At 38.5% G+C, this 20,021-nt stretch overlaps 1 protein-coding gene and 2 long non-coding RNA genes across 5 annotated transcripts; all 3 read left to right on the top strand.

The window, feature by feature from the left end:
- Window positions 1-1,178: 1,178 nt before the first annotated feature.
- LOC127535697 (uncharacterized) lies at window positions 1,179-2,247 on the top strand. The gene is made up of 3 exons (XR_007944553.1): window positions 1,179-1,443; window positions 1,725-1,881; window positions 2,176-2,247. It is a non-coding gene; the product is annotated as an uncharacterized LOC127535697 (long non-coding RNA).
- Window positions 2,248-2,264: 17 nt separating this feature from the next.
- LOC127535832 (uncharacterized) lies at window positions 2,265-14,858 on the top strand. The gene is made up of 9 exons (XM_051954721.1): window positions 2,265-2,367; window positions 2,581-2,682; window positions 2,840-2,941; window positions 5,191-5,292; window positions 12,370-12,456; window positions 12,612-12,761; window positions 12,868-12,972; window positions 13,252-13,913; window positions 14,852-14,858. The coding sequence occupies exons 2-9, from the start codon at window positions 2,623-2,625 to the stop codon at window positions 14,856-14,858; spliced, it is 1,275 nt and encodes a 424-aa protein (XP_051810681.1). The 5' UTR covers window positions 2,265-2,367; window positions 2,581-2,622.
- A 338-nt stretch (window positions 14,859-15,196) lies between these two features.
- On the top strand, window positions 15,197-19,613 carry LOC127535690 (uncharacterized). Of its 3 annotated transcripts, none has more exons than XR_007944546.1 (5): window positions 15,197-15,352; window positions 15,613-15,654; window positions 16,344-16,451; window positions 18,002-18,109; window positions 19,471-19,613. It is a non-coding gene; the product is annotated as an uncharacterized LOC127535690 (long non-coding RNA). The 3 variants fall into 3 exon arrangements; XR_007944544.1 differs by having other exon boundaries at window positions 16,341-16,451; XR_007944545.1 differs by lacking the exon at window positions 15,197-15,352 and having other exon boundaries at window positions 15,414-15,654.
- Window positions 19,614-20,021: the final 408 nt, after the last annotated feature.

Below are 20,021 nucleotides of genomic sequence, written 5' to 3'. Positions count from 1 at the left end.
CTCGCAGGCCAAAGCAGACACGTTGCTACTATAACACTTACTACAATACTATACTAATCCCCAAAGGAAAATTCGAGTGTCCAGTAGCTCACTGAACCAGATATACATCTAAAATAGTAGATAATAGCAACAATAGATATTAGAAAATAGCAGAAAATCAAAATAATGATAAATGATAGTAATAATAATAAATTGACAATAATAAAAAATAATACATAAATAATAATTATTAAATAATGAAGTAATGATGAACTACTAAATTTAAATAAATAAATACATTAATATTGAAATAAATGTTAACTATTTATTAACTATTTAATTAGGATTTATTTATTCATTCATTAATCTATTACCCATTCATTTACACTTTATATGTATTAATAAAACTAAGTTAATACAATTTAAAATTATTTACATTAATAATAATTAATAGATTATTGATTAATTAGTTGAATTTATTATTAATATGTGTTATTTAAATAATCACCTAATTAATTTGATCCTGTTTGTTCATAAATCATAAATTAATGATTCATTTACTTCTTTATTACTTATTGATTTATTATTTATTATTTATAAATTATCTATAAATAGTTTTTAGAAAAATACTAAACTAATGATAAACTCATGCAATAGATTCCATTAATTTAATATAATAATGCTAAATATAAACTAACAAATAAACACAAATTAGCAAATAAATAATCCTAATAAATCAATAAGTCTAGCACAGGTAGGAAGGTGTGACATTAAACAGTCCATCCAAGAGCCACTGTCCTCTACTAAGGTAAGGTAAAGTTCTGTGGCCATGTGCAAATGCATGAATGTTGTTGTACTACAAAACTACCAAAATCTAGTAAAATATTATGGCAGGCTGAGTGACGTGACAGTTTTGTTTGAGTTTCACTGTGTTGCACTGATGGGTAGTAATGCGGTACATTTCTCTTTTGCATGCACTACAGTAGTTTTTGGATAAACTGTTTTTGTAAGACTAGTTTTATTAGAATATTTGTGATTAAATGTATGTACTTTTACTCAGGGATGTTTGGGAACTTTTTTGCACTGTGAAATTTAATTAATGTTCTGTTTCTTATTACACGAGTGGAAATTCAAACTGTATTTCTTTTTTTATCCAAATAATTAATTATTCAGCTAATAAAATTATCGTTAGTTGCAGCCGTAGCCCACTGTTTTCAGGGGTTCAAGAAAATTCCTCATTATGGTATTGTGCTATCACATTTTCATTGGTTATACATTCATAAGTTTAGGTATTTTTATGAGATACCCATGCAAAATCTGTGTCATATTTTGGGCTTTATTTTCACAGAGACAGAATGTCAAAAAGGAAGAAAAGGATACAGCCTGTTGATGATGCAACATCATATATTCTGTCTTCAAGGGACAAGCCGGGATTTATGGAAAGATTTATTAATAGTTACAAAGGTATGCGGCAGCGAATCATTGCATATTACACCACACAGTTGCACAGTATAAATTATGCACAGTACTATTTATTTACGAAAGTCTCTCCCATACATATACAACAGAAGAAAACCACTGAATGCCCAGCTGGTTTTCCTCTGATGTTGTTTCACACATGCAACACACAACAGGAGACTTTTCTGCCAAACAGTACTTATGAGCTGTGGGTAATTTTTTATTAGAAAAATTTAGACAACTCAGTTTTTCTTCAATTAAATGTGTATTTAATTATGTCCTCATAGGCAGAGGAGTGTTTGTGACCCAGCCCATTGAACCAGGAGCTTTCCTCTTGGAATACAGAGGTGAACTCATATCAGTTGAAGAATGCCGGTCCAGACACTACTCCGAGAAAGAGAGTACATTTCTGTTTGAATTTGAATGGCAAAAACATCGCTGGTGGTAAGAAAGTTTTGTGTTTTGCAGAAATTATGTTTTGATTGCAATCTGAAACAAAGTTCTGAATGGTTAATGAATGACAATAGGAACAATCTTTGTAATCACACATGGGATAGACTTAACAATTTAGTCTAATAAATAAGTTTAAGTCTGTAACGTAAGTTGTCATCAAGGAAACTTGATATGTTGTAATGAAAGTATCTCAGTCTCGTCACACTGTCAAAAACATGTATATTAAATGGAATGAAAATAGGTGCATGCTGTAGAAATGAACATTTTTCTGTTACATTTTTTTAGCATTGATGCATCAAAAGAAGATGGCTCTCTTGGAAGATTAGTGAATGACAACCATAAATCTCCAAACTGCATCATGAAAAAATCATAGTAAACAACAGACCACATCTGTGTCTATTTGCTGTGAAGAAAATAGAAATTGGAACTGAACTTGAGTACAACTACGGTGATTGTGAATGGCCATGGCGTAAAAAGGTACTTTGTTTTTGCTAATTTGTATAAAAAATGTGTCGCAAAAGTAAAAATTGGTGAACTTGGGCACAACAGCTACTGTTTTATGTCTGTCTCCATAATGCATTTTGACTTGTTGATAAGCATTCAGCTAAACTTAAAATGTGCAGATTTCTGAAAAACAGCACATGATGTCTGTCAGCACATAGTGTTTTATTGTTTGTATCTAAATTGCAGATAACGCACAAGCAGACTCCTGCTGTGGCAGCAGAGACTGAGATGTCCCCCAGACACGGTGCTTTGCATGAGAATTCAAACCAAGATGATGCGTGTACACAGGTAATGGAGCGAGGCAGACAGTGTTGGCCTTAAAAGAAATGAGTTCCTCTGACTGACAACTTTACACTGTTGTCCTCATGGAGCCAGTGAACATCACACACTCATACAATTCTGTACTTTAAGTACTTAGTGTTTTTTGTTTGTTTATAAATTCCAGGTAAAAATCAGGCAGGCTCCTGCTGTGGCAATAGAGACTGAGACGTCCCCCATACATGGTGCTTCACATGAGGATTCGAGCCAAGATGATGCTCATGCACAGGTAATGCAGTAATGTAAACAGTGTTGGCCTTTAAGGAAATGAATTCCTCTGACAGACACGTTTCTACTCTTGTCCTCATGCAGCCAGTTAATATCACACACTTATCCGTTTTTCTTCTCCACATCTTGAAGCCAGTTAGCATCACGCCTCAACGTTCCCAGGACAGATCATGTGGGGCCCAGTGTCCATCACACACTCATACTGTTATCTTCTTAACTTCTTGTGAGCCTCAAACACACATGTTCCCAGTACACACTGTGTGGGGCCCAGTTCACATCACACACTCACATTGTTTCCAGTCTTGACCCTCATGGGGCCCTCCGTGTGGATCACATGTTAGGTGCTTTCATATCCTTGGTGCAACGCATGTCATAATTTAAACTCTGATAATTGCAGGTATATTTCTACACTACTTGAGCTGCTGCATGTTTGAAAAGGCTCATTTGAATTTGATGCATTCTAACCCTCAATAACACATTGTGACACTTGTTGGTATCTCTGGAGAAGATGATGGTATACATGTAGCCTTCAGTTTATGCTGTTTCAAACATGGTTTTCACATAGACTAAACTCCAGTAACATGTGCATATTTCTAAATAGAGAACATGATGTCTATAACTACTTAATGTGTTGTTCTTTGTATCTAAATTCCAGGTAACAATCAGGCAGGCTCCTGCTGTGGCAATAGAGACTGAGACGTCCCCCGTACATGGTGCTTCACATGAGGATTCAAGCCAAGATGATGCTCATGCACAGGTAATGTTGATACTGTTGGTCTGCACACTGTGCAGTTTGATTGCCAAGATAGGACAAATTCATGCTGCTTGTCTGATGCAACCTTTCATTCAGGGTGACGATATAGACTTCAGTTTCAAGGAAAGAAGTTCCTCTGACAGACACGTTTCTAATCTTGTCCTCATGCAGCCAGTTAACATCACAGATTCATAGATTTCTCTACTCCACATCTTGAAGCCAGTGAGCCTCACACCTAAATGTTCCCAGGACAGATCATGTGGGGCCCAGTATCCATCACACACTCATTCTGTTGTCTTCTTAATTTCTTGTGAGCCTCATACACACATGTTCCCAGTACACACTGTGTGGGGCCCAGTTCACATCACACACTCACATTGTTTCCAGTCTTGACCCTCATGGGGCCCTCCGTGTGGATCACATGTTAGGTGCTTTCATACCCTTGGTGCAACGCATGCCATAATTTAAACTCTGATAATTGCAGTTATATTTCTACACTACTTGAGCACCTGCATGTTTGAAAAGGCTCATTTGAATTTGATACATTCTAACCCTCAATAACGCATTGTGACACTTGTTGGTATCTCTGGAGAAGAAGATGGTATACATGTAGCCTTCAGTGTATGCTGTTTTAAGCATGGTTTTCACATAGACTAAACTCCAGTAACATGCATATTTCTCATTAGAGAACACGATGTCTATAAGTACTTAATGTGTTGTTCTTTGTACCTAAATTCCAGGTAACAATCAGGCAGGCTCCTGCTGTGGCAGTAGAGACTGAGACGTCCCCCATACATGGTGCTTCACATGAGGATTCAAGCCAAGATGATGCTCATGCACAGGTAAGGCAGTCATGTAAACAGTGTTGGCCTTTAAGGAAATGAATTCCTCTGACAGACACGTTTCTACTCTTGTCCTCATGCAGCCCGTTAATATCACACACTTATCCGTTTTTCTTCTCCACATCTTGAAGCCAGTGAGCCTCACACCTAAACGTTCCCAGGACAGATCATGTGGGGCCCAGTGTCCATCACACACTCATACTGTTATCTTCTTAACTTCTTGTGAGCCTCATACACACATGTTCCCAGTACATACTGTGTGGGGCCCAGTGTTCATCACACACTCACATTGTTTCCAGTCTTGACCCTCATGGGGCCCTCCGTGTGGATCACATGTTAGGTGCTTTCATATCCTTGGTGCAGCGCATGCCATAATTTAAACTCTGATAATTGCAGTTATATTTCTACACTACTTGAGCACCTGCATGTTTGAAAAGGCTCATTTGAATTTGATACATTCTAACCCTCAATAACACATTGTGACACTTGTTGGTATCTCTGGAGAAGATGATGGTATACATGTAGCCTTCAGTTTATGCTGTTTCAAACATGATTTTCACATGGACTGAACTCCAGTAACATGTGCATATTTCTAAATAGAGAACACGATGTCTATAACTACTTAATGTGTTGTTCTTTGTATCTAAATTCCAGGTAACAATCAGGCAGGCTCCTGCTGTGGCAGTAGAGACTGAGACGTCCCCCATACATGGTGCTTCACATGAGGATTCAAGCCAAGATGATGCTCATGCACAGGTAATGCAGTAATGTAAACAGTGTTGGCCTTGAAGGAAATGAATTCCTCTGACAGACATGTTTCTACTCTTGTCCTCATGCAGCCAGTTAATATCACACACTTATCCATTTTTCTTCTCCACATCTTGAAGCCAGTTAGCATCACACCTAAACGTTCCCAGGACAGATCATGTGGGGCCCAGTGCCCATCACACACTCATACTATCTTCTTAACTTCTTGTGAGCCTCATACACACATGTTCCCAGTACATACTGTGTGGGGCCCAGTGTTCATCACACACTCACATTGTTTCCAGTCTTGACCCTCATGGGGCCCTCCGTGTGGATCACATGTTAGGTGCTTTCATATCCTTGGTGCAATGCATGCCATAATTTAAACTCTGATAATTGCAGTTATATTTCTACACTACTTGAGCACCTGCATGTTTGAAAAGGCTCATTTGAATTTGATACATTCTAACCCTCAATAACACATTGTGACACTTGTTGGTATCTCTGGAGAAGATGATGGTATACATGTAGCCTTCAGTTTATGCTGTTTCAAACATGATTTTCACATGGACTGAACTCCAGTAACATGTGCATATTTCTAAATAGAGAACACGATGTCTATAACTACTTAATGTGTTGTTCTTTGTATCTAAATTCCAGGTAACAATCAGGCAGGCTCCTGCTGTGGCAGTAGAGACTGAGACGTCCCCCATACATGGTGCTTCACATGAGGATTCAAGCCAAGATGATGCTCATGCACAGGTAATGCAGTAATGTAAACAGTGTTGGCCTTTAAGGAAAGGAATTCCTCTGACAGACATGTTTCTACTCTTGTCCTCATGCAGCCAGTTAATATCACACACTTATCCATTTTTCTTCTCCACATCTTGAAGCCAGTTAGCATCACACCTAAACGTTCCCAGGACAGATCATGTGGGGCCCAGTGCCCATCACACACTCATACTATCTTCTTAACTTCTTGTGAGCCTCATACACACATGTTCCCAGTACATACTGTGTGGGGCCCAGTGTTCATCACACACTCACATTGTTTCCAGTCTTGACCCTCATGGGGCCCTCCGTGTGGATCACATGTTAGGTGCTTTCATATCCTTGGTGCAATGCATGCCATAATTTAAACTCTGATAATTGCAGTTATATTTCTACACTACTTGAGCACCTGCATGTTTGAAAAGGCTCATTTGAATTTGATACATTCTAACCCTCAATAACACATTATGACACTTGTTGGTATCTCTGGAGAAGATGATGGTATACATGTAGCCTTCAGTTTATGCTGTTTCAAACATGATTTTCACATGGACTGAACTCCAGTAACATGTGCATATTTCTAAATAGAGAACACGATGTCTATAACTACTTAATGTGTTGTTCTTTGTATCTAAATTCCAGGTAACAATCAGGCAGGCTCCTGCTGTGGCAGTAGAGACTGAGACGTCCCCCATACATGGTGCTTCACATGAGGATTCAAGCCAAGATGATGCTCATGCACAGGTAATGCAGTAATGTAAACAGTGTTGGCCTTTAAGGAAAGGAATTCCTCTGACAGACACGTTTCTACTCTTGTCCTCATGCAGCCAGTTAATATCACACACTTATCCATTTTTCTTCTCCACATCTTGAAGCCAGTTAGCATCACACCTAAACGTTCCCAGGACAGATCATGTGGGGCCCAGTGTCCATCACACACTCATACTATCTTCTTAACTTCTTGTGAGCCTCATACACACATGTTCCCAGTACATACTATGTGGGGCCCAGTGTTCATCACACACTCACATTGTTTCCAGTCTTGACCCTCATGGGGCCCTCCGTGTGGATCACATGTTAGGTGCTTTCATATCCTTGGTGCAGCGCATGCCATAATTTAAACTCTGATAATTGCAGTTATATTTCTACACTACTTGAGCACCTGCATGTTTGAAAAGGCTCATTTGAATTTGATACATTCTAACCCTCAATAACACATTGTGACACTTGTTGGTATCTCTGGAGAAGATGATGGTATACATGTAGCCTTCAGTTTATGCTGTTTCAAACATGATTTTCACATGGACTGAACTCCAGTAACATGTGCATATTTCTAAATAGAGAACACGATGTCTATAACTACTTAATGTGTTGTTCTTTGTATCTAAATTCCAGGTAACAATCAGGCAGGCTCCTGCTGTGGCAGTAGAGACTGAGACGTCCCCCATACATGGTGCTTCACATGAGGATTCAAGCCAAGATGATGCTCATGCACAGGTAATGCAGTAATGTAAACAGTGTTGGCCTTTAAGGAAAGGAATTCCTCTGACAGACACGTTTCTACTCTTGTCCTCATGCAGCCAGTTAATATCACACACTTATCCATTTTTCTTCTCCACATCTTGAAGCCAGTTAGCATCACACCTAAACGTTCCCAGGACAGATCATGTGGGGCCCAGTGTCCATCACACACTCATACTATCTTCTTAACTTCTTGTGAGCCTCATACACACATGTTCCCAGTACATACTATGTGGGGCCCAGTGTTCATCACACACTCACATTGTTTCCAGTCTTGACCCTCATGGGGCCCTCCGTGTGGATCACATGTTAGGTGCTTTCATATCCTTGGTGCAATGCATGCCATAATTTAAACTCTGATAATTGCAGTTATATTTCTACACTACTTGAGCTGCTGCATGTTTGAAAAGGCTCATTTGAATTTGATGCATTCTAACCCTCAATAACACATTGTGACACTTGTTGGTATCTCTGGAGAAGAAGATGGTATACATGTAGCCTTCAGTGTATGCTGTTTCAAACATGGTTTTAACATAGACTAAACTCCAGTAACGTGCATATTTCTAAATAGAGAACACGATGTCTATAAGTATTTAATGGGTTGTTCTTTGTATCTAAATTCCAGGTAACAATCAGGCAGGCTCCTGCTGTGGCAGTAGAGACTGAGATGTCCCCCATACATGGTGCTTCACATGATGATTCAAGCCAAGATGATGCTCATGCACAGGTAATGTTGATACTGTTGGTCTGCACACTGTGCAGTTTGATTGCCAAGATAGGAGGAATTCATGCTGCTTGTCTGATGCAACCTTTCATTCAGGGTGACGATATAGACTTCAGTTTCAAGGAAAGAAGTTCCTCTGACAGACACGTTTCTAATCTTGTCCTCATGCAGCCAGTTAACATCACAGATTCATAGATTTCTCTACTCCACATCTTGAAGCCAGTGAGCCTCACACCTAAATGTTCCCAGGACAGATCATGTGGGGCCCAGTATCCATCACACACTCATTCTGTTGTCGTCTTAACTTCTTGTGAGCCTCATACACACATGTTCCCAGTACACACTGTGTGGGGCCCAGTTCACATCACACACTCACATTGTTTCCAGTCTTGACCCTCATGGGGCCCTCCGTGTGGATCACATGTTAGGTGCTTTCATATCCTTGGTGCAGCGCATGCCATAATTTAAACTCTGATAATTGCAGTTATATTTCTACACTACTTGAGCACCTGCATGTTTGAAAAGGCTCATTTGAATTTGATACATTCTAACCCTCAATAACACATTGTGACACTTGTTGGTATCTCTGGAGAAGATGATGGTATACATGTAGCCTTCAGTTTATGCTGTTTCAAACATGATTTTCACATGGACTGAACTCCAGTAACATGTGCATATTTCTAAATAGAGAACACGATGTCTATAAGTACTTAATGGGTTGTTCTTTGTATCTAAATTCCAGGTAACAATCAGGCAGGCTCCTGCTGTGGCAGTAGAGACTGAGACGTCCCCCATACATGGTGCTTCACATGAGGATTCAAGCCAAGATGATGCTCATGCACAGGTAATGCAGTAATGTAAACAGTGTTGGCCTTTAAGGAAATGAATTCCTCTGACAGACACGTTTCTACTCTTGTCCTCATGCAGCCAGTTAATATCACACACTTATCCATTTTTCTTCTCCACATCTTGAAGCCAGTTAGCATCACACCTAAACGTTCCCAGGACAGATCATGTGGGGCCCAGTGTCCATCACACACTCATACTGTTATCTTCTTAACTTCTTGTGAGCCTCATACACACATGTTCCCAGTACATACTGTGTGGGGCCCAGTGTTCATCACACACTCACATTGTTTCCAGTCTTGACCCTCATGGGGCCCTCCGTGTGGATCACATGTTAGGTGCTTTCATATCCTTGGTGCAATGCATGCCATAATTTAAACTCTGATAATTGCAGTTATATTTCTACACTACTTGAGCACCTGCATGTTTGAAAAGGCTCATTTGAATTTGATACATTCTAACCCTCAATAACACATTGTGACACTTGTTGGTATCTCTGGAGAAGATGATGGTATACATGTAGCCTTCAGTTTATGCTGTTTCAAACATGATTTTCACATGGACTGAACTCCAGTAACGTGCATATTTCTAAATAGAGAACACGATGTCTATAAGTATTTAATGGGTTGTTCTTTGTATCTAAATTCCAGGTAACAATCAGGCAGGCTCCTGCTGTGGCAGTAGAGACTGAGATGTCCCCCATACATGGTGCTTCACATGATGATTCAAGCCAAGATGATGCTCATGCACAGGTCAGGCAGTCATGTAAACAGTGTTGGCCTTTAAGGAAATGAATTCCTCTGACAGACACGTTTCTACTCTTGTCCTCATGCAGCCAGTTAATATCACACACTTATCCGTTTTTCTTCTCCACATCTTGAAGCCAGTTAGCATCACGCCTCAACGTTCCCAGGACAGATCATGTGGGGCCCAGTGTCCATCACACACTCATACTGTTATCTTCTTAACTTCATGTGAGCCTCATACACACATGTTCCCATTACACACTGTGTGGGGCCCAGTTCACATCACACACTCACATTGTTTCCAGTCTTGACCCTCATGGGGCTCTCCGTGTGGATCACATGTTAGGTGCTTTCATATCCTTGGTGCAACGCATGTCATAATTTAAACTCTGACAATTGCAGGTATATTTCTACACTACTTTAGCTGTTGCATGTTTGAAAAGGCTCATTTGAATTTGATGCATTCTAACCCTCAATAACACATTGTGACACTTGTTGGTATCTCTGGAGAAGATGATGGTATACATGTAGCCTTCAGTTTATGCTGTTTCAAACATGATTTTCACATGGACTGAACTCCAGTAACATGTGCATATTTCTAAATAGAGAACACGATGTCTATAAGTACTTAATGTGTTGTTCTTTGTATCTAAATTCCAGGTAACAATCAGGCAGGCTCCTGCTGTGGCAGTAGAGACTGAGACGTCCCCCATACATGGTGCTTCACATGAGGATTCAAGCCAAGATGATGCTCATGCACAGGTAATGTTGATACTGTTGGTCTGCACACTGTGTAGTTTGATTGCCAAGATAGGACAAATTCATGCTGCTTGTCTGATGCAGCCTTTCATTCAGGGTGACGATATAGACTTCAATTTCAAGGAAAGAAGTTCCTCTGACAGACACGTTTCTAATCTTGTCCTCATGCAGCCAGTTAACATCACAGATTCATAGATTTCTCTACTCCACATCTTGAAGCCAGTGAGCATCACACCTAAATGTTCCCAGGACAGATCATGTGGGGCCCAGTATCCATCACACACTCATTCTGTTGTCTTCTTAACTTCTTGTGAGCCTCATACACACATGTTCCCAGTACACCCTGTGTGGGGCCCAGTTCACATCACACCCTCATACTTTTGTGGTCTTAATTTCTTGTGAGCCTCACACGCAAATACACCAGGATACACCATGTGGGGCCCAGTTAATATCACACACCCACATTGTTTCTAGTCTTGACCCTCATAGGGGCTCCGTGTTAATCACAACTTAGATGTGTTGAAGTTATAAAAAATTTCATTTTAAATTTCAAAAGACTGCTTTATTGACAACTGCAATGTCAGCAACATCTGGTATATGTTTCTTCAAGTACATTATGATTGCTCATAACATCATTAACTTAAAGTGCTTTTACATCACCTTGCAAATGTTTTCTCCTTTTGTTTCATTGAATAAAAACAATTAGGCTTTTTTGACTATACAGAATTTGCAACAAAAGATCTCTTTAATATCAAAGTGAAAATCTATTTCTACACAACAGTGTGAATTAAGAACATTTCATCTAAAATAATATAATATAATATTCAAACTGATCAAGTCAATATTTAGTGCATGCACCCTCAATTACAACACTAAGCCTGTGTGAGTTGGTCTATCTCATGTTTGCACATCCCGACACAGCAATTTGACTCCATTCTTCTAAACTGCTCAAGTTCTGCCAGGTTGCAGTGGGATTGGGAATGATCAGCCCTTGTCCCATCTAGTAACAAATTTTCCATTGGATTGTGGTCTGGGCTTTGACATAGCCACTCCAGTACATTTGCCTTCTGCTCTCAGAGTAATCATAGGTATCTTAGTGCACCCACTTACTTTTCTCCTTCTTGAACAGTCACTTATTTTGTCAGGACAGTCAGCTCTAGGCTGATTTTTATGTGCCATATTCCTTTCATTTCATATTGATGGATTTAACTGAACTCAGCAGATGTTTCATTGGGTTTCTTGGAGTATTCTTTTGTCTTTATGCTGTAATTTTAGCAGGAATACTGAAAACCCAGTGACTGGCATGTGTATTTATATTGCAATCACACAATGACACATTTATACTTAGAGGATTTCCATTTCACTAACTGTGAGACTACTGACACTAATTTCCTGGACCTGTGTTTAAATATGTCACTCTAAAGGAGATGAACATGTATACAATAATTTATGTTATGTATTTTAAATTAATTAACATTAAATAGCTTTCTGCTTTATAGAAATCTTTTTTTCACTTTGAGATTAAATAGATTTTTTTGTACACTATTGACAAAAAAACCCCCAAATTATATCGACCGTGATTCAATTATATATAAGCAAAAAAGGTGCAAACTTCCAAGGAGGGAATATTTTCATAAGGCACAGTATATTATTGGGAAAATACCTGTCATAATTAAACCCATGTTACTTACTGCTTATGTTGTGTTTAATTGAATTTAGGTGTTAACCCTCGTGGATTATCCCCTAAGTGATGAAACAGATGAGGACTGCATAGAAGACCCACTTCTAAATCTACACTGCAATGAGGTTGTTAGAAAGAAAAGGAGTACAGAAAACATTCTGCTATTTCTCAGACACTTTTATTTTTTTATGGCAATAGAATGTAAAGTAGTTTAAAAATCCTTTCTTTGTGACGGATTGCCATACCTTGACATCACTCTGTTATCTAACTGTTTTTGCAGATGTACAGAATATCAGATGTTTGTGAGCCTCTGTTTAGTTCAAATGAGAGCACAGTGGATGAAACTGATGAGGATTCCATGAAAAACTATTCTGGTGTGCATTCAGAGCACAACATTGTTCCAAAGTTAAGAAGGACAAAGAGCTTATTGGTATGGTTCTGAATGCAAATAATTATTGTGTATTTTCAACAAAACCTTTTTCTTGTAACTGTTTTTTTTTAAAATATATAGTCATACTGTTTTCTTCCTTTTTCAGATGGATAGGATACCAGATTTTTCTGATGCTCTTTTTGATTCAAGTGAGGACAGCAGCGAAGGCCCTTCCTTTAAGTCTGAAAGAGCTTCACGAAGGCTGCAACCCGTAAGCATCTCGTTTTTACTCACTTGTGTTATCACTTAAAGGGTCAGGGTAAGTCTTTAATACAGATAAGACTGGACATATATATCTGTAAAGTTCAACTTGACTGGTTTGTGGAGGTACACAAGCATGAGGCAGTTATCCTTTACATTACAAGTGACACATCAAGATAGGTTTTAATGTTTCTGTGCCAGTGCAGTAGACAGTTAACAGTGTAGTAAAATGGTCATATTCATTTGGAGGTTGAAGTATTAACTCGGGCTTTTTCTTTTTCTTTGAAAGATTCACAAGAGTCTTGTGGAGTCAAGTGACTCAAGTGTAGACAGTGAAGATGAATATATTCCAAATCCTGTGGAAGAAAGCACAGACAGTGATAGGAGCCTTGAACTAGACCTGAAGAATCGAAAGAGTACAGTTGTATCTACTAGTAAAAGAAGGAGCAAGCCTTCCAAGTCTTCCAGTCAGAGCAAGAGCAAGTTTTCCAAATCTTCCCATCAGAGCAGGAGCATGTCCCCCAGTCAGAGCAGAAGCATGTCCCCTAGTCAGAGCAGAAGATTTGATGATTTCACACAAAGATTTCCTGAAAGCAATGCTGAAGTGAATAAAGAGCAAATCGCCCAAACTTATACTAACAAGGTGGCAAGCTTTTCATTGTCTCTTGAAGAAGAGTCATCTGTCTTTGTTAATCCAGTTTTAAAGAAGGAGGATGGTTCAAGAAGATACAACAAAAAACATCACTGCTACTATTGTGGACAAGTCGTTCAGAAGATGTCAAGGCACTTACTCCGTAGACACCAAGATAAGGTTGAGGTTGCGAAAGTGTTGAGTTTACCAAAAAACTCAAAGGAAAGGAGACAGCAATTAGATTATATCCGAAATAAGGGGAATTTTGAACATAACGTTGAAGTTTTGGAGAACAAGAAAGGCAAACTCATCCCATGGAAGCAACCAAACAAAAAAACTGAAGGACGAAGATTCATGCATTGCATGTACTGCTATGGTTTATTCTCAAAAAGTGTGATGTGGCGACATTTTAAGGTTTGCAAATTCAAGCCTCAGGCGATGACCTCTAAGCCAGGTAAAACCAGAGTCCAAGCATTATGTGCTTTTGCTGAACCTCCTCCAGCTGGATTTAAGGATGCATACTGGAAATTCTTAAGTGGTATGAATCAAGACATGATAGCTGTTACTATTAAGAAAGACCGCTGTCTTCTAGAGTATGGCTACAGACTGTTCAGCAAGAATGAGAAGGCAGTTAGCCAGCACCAATATATTAGACAAAAACTGAGAGAGCTTGGCAGACTGGTACTGGAAGCAAAAAAACATGCTTCTGTGAAGACTATTAAAGAACTCATAAAACCAGAAAAATACAGTCTTATTCTCACTGCTTCAAGAGGCCTTTCTGGATTCAGTGAGGAAACTGGCAAATATAAATATCCATCTCTGGCTCGCAAAGTTGGACACAGCTTGCATTCTTTGTCCATGTACATTAAGTCTGAAGCATTGAAGATGAAAGACAAACAAACTGCCCAAGATGCTGAGGAATTTGCACAGCTGTACCAAGAAAGTTGGAGATTTGATATTGCAAGCCAAGCACTGGCTCAACTTGACCAGGCCAAGTGGAATGCTCCTCAAGTCTTACCATTCACACAGGATGTGCAAAATCTTCATTGTCATTTGACTGAGAAACAGCAGCAGCACTTAAATGCCCTGAAAGAAAAGTCTTCGCCCTCAAACTGGAAAGACCTTGCTAAAGTGATTCTGGCGCAAGTTATCCTCTTCAACCGAAGGAGAGCAGGCGAGGTATCCAGAATGCCCCTGTCTATGTACTTATCAAAGGACACATCAGAAACGCATGAAGATGTTAATGTGGCCCTTACAGAACTTGAGAAGAAGCTCTGCAAACATTTTGTCAGGATAACCATTGTAGGAAAGAGAGGTAGGAAGGTTCCTGTTCTTCTCACTCCGCTTATGAGGGAATCACTTGACCTTCTGACTGAAAAGCGACAAGAATGCAGGGTGCTGAATGAAAATGGATACTTGTTTGCATTGCCAAATTCTGTCCATTACCTTAGAGGTTCTGACTGCATCAGGCAGTTTGTGAATGACTGTGATGGCATCAAAACTCCAGAAGCACTAACTTCAACAAAACTCAGAAAGCACATTGCTACCCTCTCAACTGTTTTGAATCTGAAGACAACAGAGCTCGACCAGCTTGCAGATTTCCTTGGACATAACATAGCCGTCCACAGAAAGCACTACCGTCTTCCAGAGGGCACCCTCCAGCTAGCGAAGATAAGCAAAGTCCTCCTGGCGTTGGAACAGGGACGGCTAGGAGAATACAAAGGGAAGAGTTTGGATGAGATTCATCTTGATGTGAATGGTATTCAGCCTGATTAAGATTTAATGAAAGAAACGTGAAAAATCACATTTAAATCTGTAAATCCTACATTTTAGCAAGTATTTGATCTTAACACACTAATAAGGAGGGCAAGTTCAAGGGGCTTATATTTTGATTGGAACTACACATTTCTAGTCACTATATTAACAGTCCAACTATTTAGGTAGTACTTTTATATGCTCTTGTCATCTTGATCACAACAGTTTCAGTTTTCCAATACATTTATATGCTATCAATTTCAGAGACTGTTGCCATGGAGACTTGTTCACAAGAGGACATGGAAGGTAATATAATTTTTTACTTTAATTATTTGATCTTTTATCCAAAATTAGTATTTATTTAAACACTGTATGTACATTTTATTAGCATTATAGAATGGCTGCAGATTTTCTTACTTATTGACCACTTTCAGATATGCCAATCTAGTTAAGATTTTGTGTCTTCTCTGCTATGCTAGTCAGTACAGATGAGAATTCTGTTGATTGTGGTGTCCTTATCAAGTTTACAACCATGGAAAACTGTTATATACTCCAGATATAAATCAAAATGTCAATGCCAGTTCACAGATGTTTTAGAAATAAAACAAACAATCTACTTTACCTACTAAAAACCCAAGTAGCCATCATAATAGTGCTTAAATAGTTTTGTTTTAACTATAATCTGAGCTTTGAACGGCTTCATTCAAATGAATATTAAGAGTAGTTTAGAATGCTCTGGTTCAAGGATGGAGCCACTAAGCTAACCACCGTCCATGACTAGCAAACCACTATTTCTGAAATGAAAGAGGAATAACATCTAGCTTCATATTTTATTCATAATTCTGCAATAAGGGGTTATAAAGTCAGCATAATTTCAAATCATTTCCCCTCATTCAAAGCCAGACTTTGCTTTACTGACAATTGCTTCATATTTTAAGTAAAAAAAATGAAGCAAACATTATATGTATATATATAATGTTTTCTGTACCCAGAAGGCGGTGTGCCACAAGGAGAGGATTTAGAAGATGAGGACAGTGTGCCACCCCTATTTGAATGTACCTCATCATCTGCTCAAAACGAAGCGGTGTCAGCAAAAATGACAGGTAAGCTTTGATTTACTTTAATAATACATACATTTAGCAGTTACTTTATTAGGTACAACTACTGGTGTAACTGGCCAGATTAACTCCACGATCACAAAATACAAACTGGTCTAGGCCAAAGTATACCCCGGGGTATATTCTGCCTAGGCCTGTTTACACTTGTTGACGCAAAGAGATTAAGTATGCTAAGCTCTTAATTGTTCTTTTTTTATGAAGAGGTATGCTTAGCAAGCAAGTCATTATTCTTACTAAAATGTCTTTGAACTAATTACAATTAAAGTTTCAAATCAATGGAAAAACTGAATTGCATACTAAGATAAAATTATGCTGTCAGCAAAACATTATCAAAGAACATCAACATTTGCTGTTGTTAATTTCAGTTGTTACTGTACAACTGATTTCAGTATAATATCTATTTAAATGACCTTTGTATTGTGCTTAAATTACAATTGGCTTGATTTGAGCTCCAGAAATAAACCATTACATTGGCATAATATCTCATAGTATATTTCACCTAAAGTCCATCCATCTATTATCTATACACCACATAATCCTCATTAGGGTCATGGGAGGCTGGAACTTATCCCAGCTGACTTAGGGTGAAAGTTCACCTGAACAGGTAACAGTGTATGACAAGACTACACACAGAGACAAACAATCACAGTCACATTCACACCTATAAATGATTTAGAATCACCAGTTAACCTCAGCATGTTTTTAGACGATGGGAGGAAGCTGGATACCCTGGAGAAGACCCACAGTTGCACAGGGAGAACATGCAAACTCCACACAGAAAGATCCCAGGCCCAGGCCAGGATGAAAACCTGGGATCTTCTAGCTGCAAGGCAGCAGTGCTAACCACTTACTCCACTGTGTAACCTTATTTTGCCTAAAATACTTGATTTAACTTCATTGATTGTGCCAAAATCAAGATAAAATTCATTTGATTGATGTAGTCTCATATTGTGTGTCAGCAGGTATAAACTGGCCTAGGTCAGAGTATACCCCTTTTAATTCTTGGTGTCATGAATTCAACAAGGTGTTGGAAACATTTTTCAGATATGTTGCTCCACTTTGACATGATGGCATCACACAATGTCTGCAGATTTGCCAGCTTCACATCTGTGATGTCAATCTGATGTTCCACCTCATCCCAAAGGTGCTCTACTGGACTGAGATTTGGTATATGTGGAGGACATCCGAGTCCAGAATACTCATTGTCAAACTCATGTTCAAGAAACCAGTTTCAGATTATCAGTTATGACTTTGTGACAGGGAGCATTATCATACTGGACATGTCATTCAGAAGATGGTATGCTGTGGTCCTAAAGAGATTGACACGGTCAGCAGCAGTACTTAGGCAGGATGTAGTGTTTAAACCAGCTGGTACTAAGGGGCCCAAAGTGTGCCAAAAAAAAATATCTCGTATACCATTACATCAACAGCCTTAAATATCAAAACAAGGCATGATGGATCTCTGCTGTTATGTTGCTCACATCAAATTCTGACCCTATCTACATCTATGTATACTCTATTTTTTCTGTACCCAGAAGCCAGTGTGGCACAAGGCGGGGACTCAGATGATGATGGTGTGGCATCCCTACAAGAATGTACCTCATCATCTGCCCAAAAGCAGATGGTGTCAACAAAAAAGAGAGGTAAGGTTTGCAATCTCCTTGATAGATATGATTCACATGGTTTTTGCAACAATAACAACTGGTGTTGTTTTTGGCAGCCTGTTTCAACTTTAGTTTTAGTCTAGTCTGTGTGTCAAGCTGTCATTGTAGTTTTTATTAGTTTTAGTCAAATTCATACTCATTTTATTAGTCTAATCAAGTTTTAGTTGACTAAAAGTCTGAGCATTTTAGTCTTGCTTTGGTGAGAATTATCTGTGACTATTATTCTAGTTTTAATCGACAAAAACTGATGACAATTTAGTGTAGTTTTAGTCAATGAAATTTGTATTTAAGTCTCTTTTCAGTAATGCAATTATTTTCAACCAAGTTAATATAGTATACATACCAAGTAGTATAGACAAAACCAAATTTTCTTTTAGCCAAAACCATTGCACAATTCAAAATTCAAAATTATCTTTTTGTTATATTATTGTTACCTTATAGACTCAACAATATATCACTTCCAGACATGAAAGACGCTCTGATTTGAATTTACAATATATTTATATTTTATTTTTCATCAACCAAACATGTTAGTGCACACACACAAATTTAAATAAAATAAATAAATAAAATAGCACCATGAAAATGCCAGAAAACAATTCAAGTTTAATATAAAGAGAAACAAGGTGCATGAATGCTGGAGCCACAACAACATATACTAAACAGTGCAAATAAAATGTGTGTTTGTGACTGTTATTGCTTGTAAACTGAAGTCAGATTTTGAATCATAGAAACTTTAAAAGATATAACAACACTACAAATGGTTTGGACCTTGGGAGAAATATAATGGGATGGGAAACACTGGCTGTATACAGTGGAATTCGTTAACAGAAAAGTACAGACAGTACTGAATTATGCCAACTACTGAATCACATAATCAGCAGTCTCAGCAGCAACTACATAAGCTGTAACCTCGTGTGTGTGTGTGTGTTATTTTAAGACTGGTTGTCACAAAGAACAACAACAAAAAAGTTCTAATTTTGTAAACCAAATTTAGTCTTGTTTTTATTGGTCAACAATATTGCATTATATATTTAATTACAGTTATTGTCACATGACCAGCATTTACATTGCGTCTCACCTCGTTTTTGTCATGTGATCAAGGTTTGTTGACAACAATATTTAGTCATAATTTTGTTGACGAAAGCAACACTAGTAGCAATAATGCAGTGGTGCCTTGATTAACCCTTCAGATATTCAGTTTTGTCTGAAATTGAGATTAAGCTTTTGAAAATTGTGTCCAGATTTGTCCTCATTTTGCTACAGTTCTTGGACCACATTGAAGATATTTTCCTTCTATTATATGAAAAATATACATATGTCTTTTTTTGCCTCTTTAGGTAAACAATCTGCTGTCAAAAGAAGCTGGACACCAGAGGAATCTGCTGCAGTTGACAGACATTTAAGGAAATTCATAGTGAGAAGCCAAGTACCCGGAAAAGTGGACTGTGAGCGCTGTATTACTGCAGAACCTCAAGCACTAGGAAACAGAGACTGGAAAGCAGTAAAATACTTTATCAAAAATCGCATTTCTGCCATCAGAAGAAAACTACAGTGAATGGCTACATGATGTGAGCAGTGTGTGGTTTCTATTTTTTCAAAGTATACCTGCCAGGTAACACTATCTGCACAGTTGATTTTACAAACACAAACAAATGATGGAGTCAACAGAGCAGCCACCTTAGTGCCTTAAAATGGCTAACTTCCTGTTCAGAGAATGTTTTGTTTGTTGTGGGATGTTCCATAAGCCAGCGAAGTTTTGTTCATTAGTTAGGGTTATGTCATGTTATGTCTCTGTGTTTCGTTGTCTGTCTCCGTCTCATTCTCTTTCTATGTCTGGTTCTGTCTCTGTCTCATCTCTCTGTCTCATCTTTCTGTCTCTGTCTCCTTG

Source organism: Acanthochromis polyacanthus, chromosome 10, assembly GCF_021347895.1.
Source record: "Acanthochromis polyacanthus isolate Apoly-LR-REF ecotype Palm Island chromosome 10, KAUST_Apoly_ChrSc, whole genome shotgun sequence".
NCBI classification, from domain to species: Eukaryota; Metazoa; Chordata; class Actinopteri; family Pomacentridae; genus Acanthochromis; species Acanthochromis polyacanthus.
Note: the sequence above shows the minus strand (reverse complement) of the source record. Positions and strands in the feature narration are given on the sequence as shown.